This window comes from Trifolium pratense, linkage group LG7 (genome assembly GCF_020283565.1).
Source record: "Trifolium pratense cultivar HEN17-A07 linkage group LG7, ARS_RC_1.1, whole genome shotgun sequence".
Taxonomy (NCBI): Eukaryota; Viridiplantae; Streptophyta; class Magnoliopsida; order Fabales; family Fabaceae; genus Trifolium; species Trifolium pratense.
In genome coordinates this window covers 56,536,993-56,551,332 of record NC_060065.1, presented here as the reverse complement: position 1 = coordinate 56,551,332, position 14,340 = coordinate 56,536,993, and the positions used below count along the sequence as shown (strand labels likewise).

The window sequence follows — 14,340 nt, the reverse complement described above, 5'->3', positions numbered from 1 at the left end:
TTAGATGCGACACTTGACATGGTTTTTTTGTTGTGTTATTTTTTATTTTTGGTAAGATTTTTTGTGTTATTTGGCTAAACTTTTTTTTTTTACAACGGCTAAACATATTTTTAGCCATCATAAAATTACACATTTGATATTTATACTATATATAAAGAGAATACATAAGTTTTTTTTTTTACATAGTTCTGCGTCTGTCGGGCCCCTAGTTTTACATAAATTTTATACAATTTAGTGTGTAGCGACTAAAAAAGTAATCCGTGAGTTTCATCACTAAACTTAAACTCTCTAGAGCCAAAACAAAGTTAACCTTAGATTAATCGAGACAAATGTAGAATATGAATGAAGGTGGTGGAAAAATTAAATTATGTAAAAAGTTGATATACTTTACTCAATTTTCTTTTTGACAAAACACTGTTCATTCACATTGTAAAAAAATAATAATTAGGGCTTCCATCTTAAAAGGAAGAACTGAAACTATCCAAAATAAAAATAAATGCACAACTCGGTGGAAGTAGAACTAGTATAACGAGAAGAATCAAATATATTAGTGACTCATTGAAGTTAAGCTGTTGCAACTTTCGGTCCTTATTATAAAAAAAAAAATTTATTTTTTAGATTCATAAAATGTTTGATATATCTAGTTCATAATATGGTCTAGATACATCAAACATTCAATAAATCTTAAAAACAATTTTTTTTTATAATAAGGACTGGATGGACTATTTTATTCATGGGTATAAGAGATACTTTAATCCGACACAAAAAAACAATGCGCTACTCCCTTTGTTCCATATTAAGTGACTCATTTGACAATTTCTCAAGGATTAAAAAAAATGCACAATAAAAAGATAAAATAATATTTTATCGTGGATTCACAATTATCATAAATACAAAGTGGAATATATTGAATAGAGAGCTTTGCATTTCAAAAAGGATAGATGTAGATTGCAGAGTTTAGCTTGAGGTGGAAATGCAGTCAGTCATGGTGCAGTCAAGCTGCAGTCAGTTGTTCTGAACCGTTTGATGAAAATTGGACGCTCAGATCTTAGTGCAGTTTTAGTTTATAAAATATAAATATTTTAACTTTAACTCTGAACCGTTCAATTACAAATCGGACGGCTGTGATCTACCGACTGCATGCAGTCACAATCATTGACTGCACCCAATCCATATTCAGCTTGAGGTAGTTGTCTGTGGCAGTTTTGATGGTACTCTTTATATATACTAGGCCTAAGCCCAAAAAAGGATTCCTGAGAATATTCCTCTTAGTTATATCAGCAAAGTATAAATGACTAATTTGAGTCGGACAAGACTCATAAAATATCACATTGAATTTTTGTTCTCATGGAATATTAGCTAGTGGCTTGGAATATATCTAGGATTTGGGTATTGTATTGGTTAGATGTCTGCTTTCAGCCTTTTAGGCATGGTCTTTAGTTCTTGATTTGGTGCTTTGGCCTTGTATTATTAACCTTGGATGATTGGGGGAAATTTTGCTTTTGCTAAGGTGTATTAAGGGGTGAGCCTTGTGACTTTGATTGGTTGATTTGCATTGTTTCAAATGGTGTGTAAGGATGCTGAGGTGATCACTAAAGTAGGTGCATTTGTTGGGTGCCACTAAACTTTATTTTGTCATTCTGCCGTTTGTGTTCTACTGACTCTGGCGAGGTAGCAAGTTGGTCATAGGAGGGTGATATGGTAATTGATGCCCCATTTGTTTAGATACTTGAAGTTGTTTTTTCCCTTAAAAACCTGTCTGTAACTTCATTAACTTGCTCTTGATTGCTAGCTTTTCCCTTTTCCTAGTAGTGTACTACTTACTTGGTAGGGTTTGGTGTATGTGAAGGATCAAGAGCCTGGAGAATTGTGCTATTTGTAATGAGATTGCTGATGAAGCTGTATCTACTATCTAGATTCTATTAACGAAAGTTTACATATCCTAAACAACAAAAACTAGTTGAGTCACCAGAAACAACAGAACATTTTTAGATCCATCTAGACCAGATGACTACTTGAAGTTGAGGTTCAATCAGTTAAGTATTCTTTGTTAACTTAGTTGGCACATTGGGTTCCCTTAAATTGTAAAAGAGGAAATTATGCGGTCCATTTGGAAAGTTTAAATTTGAGATATAATAAAAATGGAAAGACACAATTTAAAGACAGTATAATAACACGGCATTTTAGTCTTGTATTGAAAATAGAATAAATAATGTACCAAACTGAACTCCAAAAAACTAGAATCAAGTTCTAGAACACAAAAACTACAAAACGGGGGAAAACAACATGATCCATGAAAATGTAGCATGCAATTTATCTCTCTTATCAGTTCACTTCCTTTAAGCATGTCTGTTTCTCTTCTTTGCACCAGACTTTGCAACTTTGAGGCTCCTGTTGACGACGCTCAACCTTGCAAGAGCAGCCTTCTTGAGATCAGGTCTGTAGTAGTTATCTGCCACCTGTGACACATCATGAGCAGGAGATTAAATTAGCATCATCAGATCATAAAGATTAAGGCAATTAAGCAATTTCTTGAAGTGGGAATTCATAAGTAAAAAGCAGTGTAATCTAGACAAGTAAACATAAACAAGAAGCAAATTGAGGTAACAATATGAGCAGATTTTAGACAAACACTGAACATTATTCTAAAATAATTTGTTGGCCAGCACAAGGGGAGAGACGTTGGCTTTAAAGTAAAAAGAAAGACCAGCTTCTGTAAATAACATAAATTAAGAGTTCAAGGAAGAATATTTGAATGATCAAATCTCAGAAGCCAAGCGTAACAAGAAAATTTCATAGAAGAAAACCCACATAGGGATCCTTCTTACGTGTTAACAGCTCATCACCAATGGGGAACATTCAGTCATACTGACAGTGGTTCAAAACAAATTCAATTTACACAGAAAATTGGTAACACAGCATATGAAGAGAATAGTTGACAGAGAAAGGTCAGCTTTGCTCGACTAACAACATAAATAATGAAGAGACCAAAAGGTTAACTCGACTAATAACATAAATAATGAAGAGACCAAAAGGTTATGTTCACAAAATAATTGAAGCTCAGAAGCCAAGCGTAACAAGTAAATTTCACTGAAGAAACCCACATAGGGATTCTTCTTATATGTTAACAGCTCATCACAGCAGGGGAACACTCGTCGCAAAGGTTAAAAATGATTTCAATTAAACAAACAGATGATTTGCATGGCAAGATATGTGAAAACAGTTGTGGTAAGAAAAGTACAAAGAAGCTAGCTTCCATCAATTAATTTAGTACGAACACAGGAGACAACAAAAGGTTACATTGACAAAAGAAGTTTGTGTGATCAAAGCTCAGAAGCCAAGCGTAACAAATAAATTTCACTGAAGAAACCCACATAGGGATTCTTCTTATATGTTAACAGCTCATCACAGCAGGGGAACACTCGTTGGATAGGTTAAAAATGATTTCAATTAAACAAACAGATTATTTGCATGGCATGATATGAGAAAATAGTTGAGGCGAGAAAAGTACGAGAAGCCAACAACTAATTGTACAAACAAAGACAACAAAAGGTTACATTCACAAAAGGTTACATTCACAAAAGAAGTTTTCAGTGATCAAAGCTCAGAAGCCAAGCGTAACAAGTAAATTTCACTGAAGAAACCCACATAGGGAATGCTCCTTATATGTTAGAGGCTCATCACAGCTGGGAAAGACATAAAAAAGTGATTCAAATGGTTTCAACGAATCCACTAAAGGAACATTTGCATTTAAAATGCACTGAAAGAATTTCATTCCAAAAGACTAACCTAGACCGGTAACCATTAAACAAACAAAACGCCACAAAAAATACCAATACCAATCCAAAACAATTTAGAACTAACCAATTCAAAACAATTATCAACAAAGCCTGGCAGCTAGAATCACAGCAATATTTTTTTTAGCAGAATTATCAAACAATTCAATGCAATTAATATGAATAAGGAAAGTCTCCTAACAAAACATTAATCTACCTGATTTTGCACAGCCTTTGCCATTCTCCTGAACTCCTTCTTCATCACAGATCTGTGAAGCAAAGCTGCAGGCTTGTTCTGCTTCCTTGGCTTGGTGGTTGCCAACAACACAGATTGATCTTTACCAGCAGCCTGAACAGTTACTGTTTTCTTGTTGGCCAAACCTATCATACCATCATAAACATAATTAACTAAGCTTCATTCACCAAAGATTATAAATACTACATTTACAAAATAATCACATCACACACATAACATTAACAAAATATAAATCTAAACACCAACTTCACTTATTTCAAGATTAACTTATAACTTATAAATAAAAAATAGCTTTTACATTTAACTTATAAATTATCAATAAAAAAAAACAGCTTTTACAAACAAACAAACAAACAATCCAATTTTATCAAACTATGTAGAATCAGATACAAAAATTCATTTTTATGAATACCCATTTCTAATCACACTAATTAGAATCAAATACAACACAGAAAGGTCACAAATTAATAAATCAAGATATGATTTTTATACAAACTAACCAGAGTATTTGAAGGAGTTGAGGTTGTAGAGATTGTTTGGCTCTCTGCTGAATTGAACACTCTGAGTGTTATTTCCAAACTCTTTAACCAAAAATGAGTTGTTCCTCTTCACGATCTCCCAAACAAGTGGACCAGGTACTGTTGCCATCTTCTTCTATAACAAAAAAAAAAACCTGAAATACAGATCCAAATTAATACCGAATCTGAAATTAAAGAGAACCCTAAAAAGCAAAATAACATAACATAGCATAAGAAAAAAACGAAACCTACGATTTTTCTTTGAGATGGGGAAGAAGAGTAAGAAGCCGTAATTTCGCTCAGCCAAGATTTATAGGAAGACGGAAACCAAAACCCTAATTTTGTATGTTTGGATTTGTAATAGATTATGGGCTTTTTGGGCTTGAAACATATATAGCCCATTAAGGTGCAATTCAATTTGGATTAATTTAGAGTAAAAAAAAAATGCTCAACAAATAATTAATTTTTTTTTTGTTTATGTAATGAATCTTGCATAAAATAAAATAAATTTTAATTGATTGTCCAATGTTACCAATAATAAATTGCTCCAATTGATAAGAGTTTTAGACCTTTAAGTAGTTGGTCAAGGTTCAATTTTTGGTTGCTTCTATGAGGGGCAAGATTTTTATACTCAATTTAAAAAATCTAGAATATCATAAGACTTTTTTTTTATGAATTTGGTATCTCTATACACAACTGTAGAGACTAACCCCACGAGTTGGTAGGATAGTAAAAGGTGGCAAAACTCTCCTTCAAGAGAATTTAACATTGTTGCATTCTTAGAGTTAGATTTGAACTTAGGACCTGACTAAGCTGGAAGAGATCCTGTATTATGTTATCAAAGTGCTCTTGATTCAATACATCATAATTATTTAATGACTTCAATTTTTTTCAATACATCATAATTTTTTTCTCTTATAAGAAGGACCCGAGTGAATTTCTTACTATCTCATTCATTCTTCCTAACCACATACTACGTAAATGTCCATGGCTAAAACTTGTATATCTTTTGTGCTAAAGGATAGTTACAACACAAATCATGCTTGTGATGCTGGCGTCAATTCATAGAATTTGTCAAACAATGAAACAAGTATTTGGACACTTCAGAATAATAATGATGGTGGGTAACAATTACTAAAATATTAATCTAACAAGCAATTTGCCAAAAGTTTCATTTAATTTTTGAAGCACAAGCAAATGCGAGATCACACCTTTTATTCATTTCTACACAAATGGGAGAAATTTCTGATTTGAATGGAGTTTTGAACTCCAGAAACACTGTTAACTAAAATGAGTTTTCGAACCAATGTAACAATGTCTAAATAACAATAAATGATGGTTAAAAAGGTTGCAGCAACACTGAATGAGTTAGTAGCAAGAAAACCATGAATATGCAGCACAAACTTATCAAGTGTAAGAACTTTAATCAATTTTGGATTTGTGTTTGCCTCACATTTCTCGCGTCCCCGTGCATGTGCCATGAACGTGAATTTTGTGAAGCTAGAATTCCAAGCTTCTGTCTATACGCACGTTTGATGCCTTCTGGATGCAGTTCCAATCAGGCCAATAATGTAAGTTGGCTGATGTGAGAACTAGGCAACGATCTAAAGAGGTTGCTAAGAAGAGAAAAAGCCATGAACAAGATACAGAAAGGACCTGTCACAAGAAGTGTATCTTATTGAGAAATTCCAAAATGAATAAAAAATAATGTAAGGTTATCATGGGAAAAAATTTATACATAGGAACAAATCACATGACCGCATCCAGCAAGAGCGGGAATGAAAGCTGAATTACCAGGCTACGATCAGCAGCTTTGGGTCGAAGACTGGAGCCAGACCAAAATATCCTTGATCCTGCTTAGGTATGGTATATATTCGGAAAATACATAAAAGTTTCTCAGCTCTCCTTTCTGCTGTTAATGTCCAATATGATCAGTATACCAAAGTTTTGTGTTCCCGAACCGATTAGATATGTACACAAGTAAAGGTGTATCCGTGTTTGAATTTTCACATGTCAGGATCAAAATGTACTTCAAATTAAATAAATGATATACATTGTGCATTTTACAAATAAGATCACTTTAGAAAAGCCTTATCATAGATACGCTAAATACTGCACTATATAAGCTCGCATTCATTTGTACAAAGTAAAGGAGTCGCCAAAATAACTAAACACAAAGAATGTCCTAAGAGAGAATGTCAAAATTTCAAAATATGAAAAACACAAAGAATGTCTGTTCCAGGTTTGCTAAGGAATTATACCTCCCAGTTCAATCAGAAGGTAAGAAATTCAAAGACAACAATGACAAATGATAATTGAAAGAATAATGGAATAGATATCTTTTTCAAATTGAACATACAAAAAAGGTAAAATTCACAACCCATTTGCTTGTGATAAAATGCTGGCAAATACATTCTTCATCACCGTGCATAATGTTTTAATCTATTAAGCACAACTAGCTTATAGAACCTTCGGGTACGGAAATACAACGCCAGACTGACCAAAAATGCTAGAAAAGTCACCCCAGCCAGGATCAGAAACGACAACATGAAACAGTGGATGCCGAAGCATGAGTTATCTTCTTTATTGGCTTCCTTGTCATATATATATCCAACAACTCTCACAGAAAGTATATAAGACCCAAGTGGACTTGATGCAGCAATAGTGTTGAAAATGGTACCCATGTGCTTCACACCAAATATCTCAGAAGTGATTGTTGGCATTAAGGACCAATTCGTACCATAGCATATTCCCACCAGGACAGGACCCAAGTAAAAATTTCCAGGAAAACCAGAAGCTATGATTAAATGACCAAGAATCGTAAATCCCAGAGTTACAGTCAACAACAGGGGCCGTGGCCAACCTCTTTGCATGATATAATCGGATACACGGCCGCCAGCAAAACGGCCGAGAAAATTCCACATACTCCACAATGACACCATATTGCCAATCTCAATAGCACTATACCCAAGAGATTCCCCTATTTGGCTCATATTATTTATCATTGAAAGCCCAGAACCCAAACCGGCTATCATGGTCACAAACAACATCCAAAACTCAACAGTACACATAGCTTGTAAGAGGTTCATTTCTTGTTCAAGGGGCAACACATCACCTAACGTATCCTGTACTTGGACCTCCTCTCTAGGCAGCTCTTGGTATTCTATTGAAGGTGCAGCCGTCTCAATGGAGGGAGCTTGTGAAAATATCCTCGAGTCCTCCCAATGAGCTTTCACGGCAATGCCAAAAGGCAATGCTAGTAGAACCATAAGGACCACAAATGTAAACACTCGTACCCAATACGGTAAGCTCCCGGCGTTTTGCAAAAGTATTATGAACATGAGATACACAACAATAATGACAGTGATCACAGAGAAATCATCTAAATGCTTCTTGTAATCACAGTCTTCCACTTGATAGATCCTCAACAAAAACATAAATAACACAGAGATGATTGCAGGTAAGCAAGCTAGCATCAGAAGGAAGGTGGCTGGGTCACCATAAAAAAATGTGTGGTACAGTTGAATCAAGATAGCTCCACTAAGCCCAAGAAAACCCTGAATAATGAAAATGAAATTTTATTAATGCAGTTTTAGATTCTATTAAAAACACTTCAATTTTTCAGTGTTGTCATAAAGTTAATCACCAATTTCTAAAATTGGCAAACTATATTGGGGTTCTGATAGGATTGTCTTATTAAACCCTAACAACTATCATAACTTCATAAGCACCTGCGAGAATATTTGGGACTTGGGAGAGCATATGGAAGCTATTTTCAGTTTATTTACATAAGCTCTCCAGAATAACATATGAATCTATTTGGTTTGACTTATTTGAGCTGATCTATTGACATCAGTATGGTGAGATTGTTTAGAAAAGCTTACAGAAACAACTTATGACATTTCCATAAGCTCTTCACTTTATTTACATAAGCTCTCCAAGATAGCTTATAATATGAAACCGGTTCGGCTTTATTTTGTCTTTTACCATCATAAAAATAGCTTATACATAAATACTTATACAACAATTGTTTGTGTTATAAGCGCTTACTTAAGCTCTTTAACGAAACTGGACCTATGAAATCAGTGTATAGCTTATATAATAAGAGTTTGACTTTATTTAATCTTTTGTTATACTATACGCAAAGTTGTTTATCCAAACATGACTTTATTTAATCTTTTGTTATAGAAATAGTTTGTACAATACATAAGCACTTATTCGGTACGTGATTATGCTATAAGTGCTTAACTAAGCTATTTATCCAAACATGACCTTGAATATATGAAAATGAAATTGAAAATCCTCAAGTTACCTTCATGATACCAATGATGGTGCCACTATATTGTGGAAAATTACGCAACCCAGTAACAACATTAGTAGTATTCAAAGCCTGACCATTAGCAGCAAGCCAAGCAAAAAAGCACATGACTGGAACAGGAGGCTGATGGATCAAGCCCACAACAGAAGCCCAAATGAAGAAAAAGCCCACAAAGATCTGAACAGCACCGGCAGCCACAACAATCCAAGGCCCACCAAGGGAACTCCCTTTAGACTTATTGGACGAAAGTAGGCGGTCACCGTAAGGTGTGACAGCCGAGTAAAGGAGGCCGGAGAGGACGCCAAAGTTGGCGCCAATGTCTTTGAATACGGAGACAGTGTCGAGCGTTGATTGGTTGTAGTTTTGTGTGGATTTGAGGAGAGGTGAGTAGATACTGAAGGTGTATGATGCACCACAGCTCCATTGGATCCATATTCCGGCGGCAACGCCAGTCCAACGATTGGCTAACCAATCCATGGTTGTTGATTAACCACCTCCTTCTGCGTTCTGATATGCTTTGCAATAGTGTGTAATTGGATGTTGGTGATGGACACACATTAATTAATATTAAGTAAGTAATTAAAAATTGCAAAACCCAGTTGTCATGAACATGACAGAGACATGATTGGAATAGATAAGTATATTTTAAGTAGTTTATTAAGTACAAAGGAACACGTTTGATTTCCTTCAATATAAAATTCACAAATCTTTACGTTGACATATTGTTTGGTTAGGTACTAAGGAAAAGTGAAGGAAAGGAAACGTTGGAAAGTTTATAAGGAAAAAATTTCAGACAATCATACCCGATAGCATCAACGGTGATTCTATATTTCTTGTATAATAACGAAAAACAGAGAGCAAGTCCACAGAACAATGATGTTATCTGAGAAGTGAAAAAAATATGCTCACAATCAAAGATAACAGTGATAAATGATAATTGAAAGAATAATGGAATACATATCTTTTTGAAATTGAACACACGTAACAGGCAAAGTTCATAACTCATATCTTCCTTTGTAGACAACCTTGTACAAAAATGCGGGCAAACAGATTCTTCGTCATCGCACATAATAGTTTAATTTTCTAAGCACAACTTGCTTATAGAACTTTTGGGTCCGGAAATACAACGCCAGACCGACTAGAAATGCCACAAAAGCCACACCGGCCAGGATCAGAAACGACAACATGAAACAGTGGATGCCGAAGCATGAGTTATCTTCTTTATTGGCTTCCTTGTCATATATATATCCAACAACTCTCACAGAAAGTATATATGACCCAAGTGGACTTGATGCAGCAATAGTGTTGAAAATGGTACCCATGTGCTGCACACCAAATATCTCAGAAGTGATTGTTGGCATTAACGACCAATTTGTACCATAGCATATTCCGACCAGAACAGGACCCAAATAAAAATTTCCAGGGAAACCAGAAGCTATGATTAAATGACCGAGAATCATAATCCCCAGAGTTACAGTCATCAACAGGGGCCTTGGCCAACCTCTTTTATGCATGATATAATCGGATACCTGGCCGCCACCAAAACGGCCAAGAAAATTCCACATACTCCACAATGACACCATATTGCTAATCTCAATAGTACTATACCCAAGAGATTGTCCTATTTGGCTCATATTATTTATTGTTGCCAGCCCAGAACCCAAACCGGATATCATGGTCACAAACAACATCCAAAATTCAACAGTACACATAGCTTGTAATAGGTTCTTTTCTTGTTCAAGGGGCAACACATCATCTACGGTATTATGCACTTGCACCTCCTCTCTAGGCAGCTCTTGGTATTCCATTGTAGGGGCAGCAGTCTCAATGGAGGGACCTTGTGAAAAGATCCTCGAGTCCTCCCAATGAGCTTTCACAGCAATGCCAAAAGGCGATGCTAATAGAACCATAAGGACCACAAATGTAAAAACCCGTGACCAATACGGTAAGCTCACGAAATTCTGCAAAATTATTATGAACATGAGATACACAACAATAATAACAGTGACCATGGAGAAATCATCCAAATGCTTCTTGTAATCATAGTCTTGCACTTGATAGATTCTCAACAGAAACATAAACAACACAGAGATGATTGCAGGTAAGCAAGCTAGCATCAGAAGAAAGGTGGCTGGGTCACCATCAAAAAATGTATGATATAGTTGAATCAAGATAGCTCCACTAAGCCCAAGAAAACCCTGAATAATGAAAATGAAATTAACTTCAATTTTTCAGTGTTGTCATAAAGTTAATCACCAATTTCTAAAATTGACAAAATATATTTGCGGCCTAATTGTATTGACATATGTAACCCTATCTATCTACTATCATAAGCACTTGCAAGACTATTTGGCACAGAGCTTATGGAAGTTACTTTCAGCTTATTTCCATAAGCTCTCTAGACTAACTTATGAGTGTAATTGGAACGACTTATTTGAGCATATCTATTGACATAAGCATGTTGAAATTGTTTATGTAAGCTTACAAAAACAACTTAAGAAATTACCATAAGCTCTTCACTTTATTTTCATAAGCTCTCCAGGATAGCTTATTTGAAATCAGTTCAACTTTATTTCTTTTATCATAAAAACAGCTTATAAATCAATGCTTGCGGCCAAGGGGTGCAAACATAGTTGAGATGTCTTGATTTATATGATGCTTTTGCATTTTGTGTTTAAAAAAGAAAAACTTATCCATAAATACTTATATAATAATTTTTTTATGTTATAAGCACTTAATTAAGCTCTTCATCTAAATAGGACCTATAAAACAGTGTATAGCATATAGGATAACAAATTGACTTTATTTAATCTTTGTTATAGAAATAGCCTATACGCAATTATGTGAAGCACAGACACGGACACCGAACACGACACAAACACGGAGACCGATACGTCGACACCGATAATAATTTGAGAAAATGACATAATTCAGTGTAAGTCAGTGTCAACACGTGTCTGACACTGGACACGCCTAATCTAAGGAGTGTTTGTGCTTCATTTTATACTATAATAACTGCTTAACTAAGCTGTTTATCCAAACACACATTGAATAATTGAAAATGAAAATCTTCAAGTTACCTTCATAATACCAATGATAGTGCCACTATATTGAGGAAAATTACGCAAACCAGTAACAACATTTGTAGTATTCAAGAAAGTTTGTCCATTAGCAGCAAGCCAAGCAAAAAAACACATTACACTAACAGGTGGCTGAAGAATCAAGCCCACAACAGAAGCCCAAATAAACAAAAAGCCCACAAAACACTGAACAGCACCAACAGCCACAACAATCCAAGGCCCACCAAAGGAACTCGATTTAGATTGCCGGTCACCGTAAGGTGTGACGGCGGAGTAAAGGAGACCGGAAAGAACACCGAAGTTAGCTCCGATGTCTTTGAAAACGGAAACGGTGTCAAGCGTTGATTGAGAATAGTTTTGTGTGGATTTGAGGAGAGGTGAGTAGATGCTGAAAGTGTATGATGAACCGCAACTCCATTGGATCCATATTGCGGCGGCGACGCCGGTCCAACGATTTGTTAACCAATTCATGGTTGTTGGTTGATTAATTAATTAACCACCGTAACGGAGTTTGTTATGATTTGTTTGTTGCGTGTGAATTGCATGCATTGGATTGGATGGATATGATGTGTTAATTAATTGAACTAACACAGTTGTCATGACATGATGACAGAGACATTTTTGTTGGAATAGACATTTTTTAGCTAGGTACAGAAGAACACGATTTCTTTTTCAAATTCTCACAATTTTAGTATATGGATAGGTACGGAATCGCGGATACGTATCCTACGGAAACAGATTTCGTACATTAAATTGAGCACCGTTGGATTTTGAATATGTGACCGAGATTGTTTTATGTAATTTTTTAATTTTATTAAATTGAACAGTTTAATTAACTGCTAAGATTGAAAATTATGTGAAAATTTTGTGCCTTTTATTTGTAGCAAATTTCAATCTGAATAAATATGTAGACTTATATCATTTAATGATTTTTTTTTATAAAAAAATTGAAATAGCTCAGATGGTAGAGATATCGCACTATATCTATATGTGCAGAAGACGGGGTTTAAATCCCGGAAACTCAACTTATTTATCTTTAAGGTGAATTTTTTAGCTACTATGTTATTTGACAAAAAAAAAATGTAATTAGTGAGGTGTCTCGATGAACATAGTTTAATTGGTAAATATATTGCACGTAATATACATGGATCGAATTCCAACTCTGGTACTTCAACTTATTCACTTTAAAAGGTAAAATTATAGCAATTAAACTACTTGACCAAAAAACAAATAATTAGTGAGGTCTATAATGGTCCACCTACAACGTTCGTCTACCTTCTTATATGTTTGTGGTTAAAAATTAACGAAAATGATTATTATGATTGATAAAGATATTGTTAAGGGGCTCAAAAGAAACAATAATGTGCGTTTGATCCGTTAAATATCAGGGGACTGGACATGACAACTTTTGTTGTACTCTGTTTGATTTGAAACTGGTTATGGGACTGAACAAATTAGGTAGCAAGGGACAGGACAAAAACAAGGATTTTTGTCCCTCACTAAATCACGGGACAACTTTTTGTCTCCAGTACAACTATAAAAAATACGAAAATACCCATTTTATTTTCGAATATAAAAATATTATCGTCATATATCTCTCCGGTACAGTTTTGTCCTGTCCTGTATTATCTTATTCTGTCATGTACTGTTCTGTCCAGTTCTTGCTGTTTTACGAATCAAACGCATCCCATTTGTGAAAAGTGAAAAGTGTGAAAAGTGAGATTCTTATAAGTATACCATTTGTGAATGCATAGGCAAAATCGTATCATGTATTTCAAGAATTTTGTGGTATTATGGATTTAATTGATATGCAATGACGGTGTAAAATAATTTTACATTGTCAATCAATACTAACCATGTTTTCCGTCACATCATCCCATTTCACCCGACTTTCTTGACATGACATGGTATTACACTGTCAACCAATACTAACCATGTTTTCCGGCACATCACCTCATTTCACCCGACTTTCTTGACATGACATGGTAAAATGATGGTTATTTATTGGACGATCGTGTAAAACTATTTTACACCGTCAGTGCATCTCAATTAAACTCTTGTATTATATCCCATTTGTAATATGTATTCAAGTTACATTGATCAAAATCTTTAAATAATTTTTCTTCTAGAATCCTCCAAATGTTACAAGACTAGCATATTTCCACACTTAATTTATTGCTCTCTTGTTACTTTTCTTAGGTAATATTTTTGTAGAATTTTACATCAACATTTTCTATGATGATGTAAACCAGAGAATCTTCACATTATAAAGAGTAATCAAAAAAATTTGCAGGGGTAAACCAAAACTCACATATTTTGCAGCGGATAAAAATCTATTTACCCATAAATAAATAATAAATAAAAGATTTTGCTAAAAAAATCTTATAGACAT

At 34.7% G+C, this 14,340-nt stretch overlaps 3 protein-coding genes and 4 non-coding genes across 9 annotated transcripts; all 7 read right to left on the bottom strand.

Moving 5' to 3' along the window:
• Window positions 1–2,171: 2,171 nt before the first annotated feature.
• LOC123894161 (60S ribosomal protein L28-2-like) lies at window positions 2,172–4,921 on the bottom strand. 2 transcript variants are annotated; one of them, XM_045944071.1, is made up of 4 exons: window positions 4,802–4,921; window positions 4,533–4,701; window positions 3,994–4,157; window positions 2,172–2,459 (listed from the first exon to the last, which is right to left on the bottom strand). In XM_045944071.1, the coding sequence occupies exons 2-4, from the start codon at window positions 4,678–4,680 to the stop codon at window positions 2,340–2,342; spliced, it is 432 nt and encodes a 143-aa protein (XP_045800027.1). In that variant the 5' UTR covers window positions 4,681–4,701; window positions 4,802–4,921; the 3' UTR covers window positions 2,172–2,339. The 2 variants fall into 2 exon arrangements, with proteins under 2 accessions (XP_045800027.1, XP_045800026.1); XM_045944070.1 differs by having other exon boundaries at window positions 4,533–4,705; window positions 4,803–4,912.
• LOC123900192 lies at window positions 2,762–2,852 on the bottom strand. Its single transcript, XR_006805843.1, has one exon. It is a non-coding gene; the product is annotated as a small nucleolar RNA R24 (small nucleolar RNA).
• On the bottom strand, window positions 3,056–3,145 carry LOC123900193. Its single transcript, XR_006805844.1, has one exon. It is a non-coding gene; the product is annotated as a small nucleolar RNA R24 (small nucleolar RNA).
• Window positions 3,326–3,415, bottom strand: LOC123900191. The gene has a single exon (XR_006805842.1). It is a non-coding gene; the product is annotated as a small nucleolar RNA R24 (small nucleolar RNA).
• LOC123900190 lies at window positions 3,600–3,690 on the bottom strand. The gene has a single exon (XR_006805841.1). It is a non-coding gene; the product is annotated as a small nucleolar RNA R24 (small nucleolar RNA).
• A 1,735-nt stretch (window positions 4,922–6,656) lies between the features above and the next one.
• On the bottom strand, window positions 6,657–9,753 carry LOC123894159 (protein NUCLEAR FUSION DEFECTIVE 4-like). 2 transcript variants are annotated; one of them, XM_045944067.1, is made up of 3 exons: window positions 9,672–9,753; window positions 8,863–9,383; window positions 6,657–8,107 (listed from the first exon to the last, which is right to left on the bottom strand). In XM_045944067.1, the coding sequence occupies exons 2-3, from the start codon at window positions 9,343–9,345 to the stop codon at window positions 6,971–6,973; spliced, it is 1,620 nt and encodes a 539-aa protein (XP_045800023.1). In that variant the 5' UTR covers window positions 9,346–9,383; window positions 9,672–9,753; the 3' UTR covers window positions 6,657–6,970. The 2 variants fall into 2 exon arrangements, with proteins under 2 accessions (XP_045800023.1, XP_045800024.1); XM_045944068.1 differs by having other exon boundaries at window positions 8,863–9,375; window positions 9,672–9,741.
• Window positions 9,754–9,786: 33 nt separating this feature from the next.
• LOC123894160 (protein NUCLEAR FUSION DEFECTIVE 4-like) lies at window positions 9,787–12,643 on the bottom strand. The gene is made up of 2 exons (XM_045944069.1): window positions 11,949–12,643; window positions 9,787–11,066 (listed from the first exon to the last, which is right to left on the bottom strand). Exons 1-2 carry the CDS (start codon window positions 12,417–12,419, stop codon window positions 9,927–9,929), a joined length of 1,611 nt encoding a protein of 536 aa, XP_045800025.1. The 5' UTR covers window positions 12,420–12,643; the 3' UTR covers window positions 9,787–9,926.
• Between the last annotated feature and the right edge of the window lie 1,697 nt (window positions 12,644–14,340).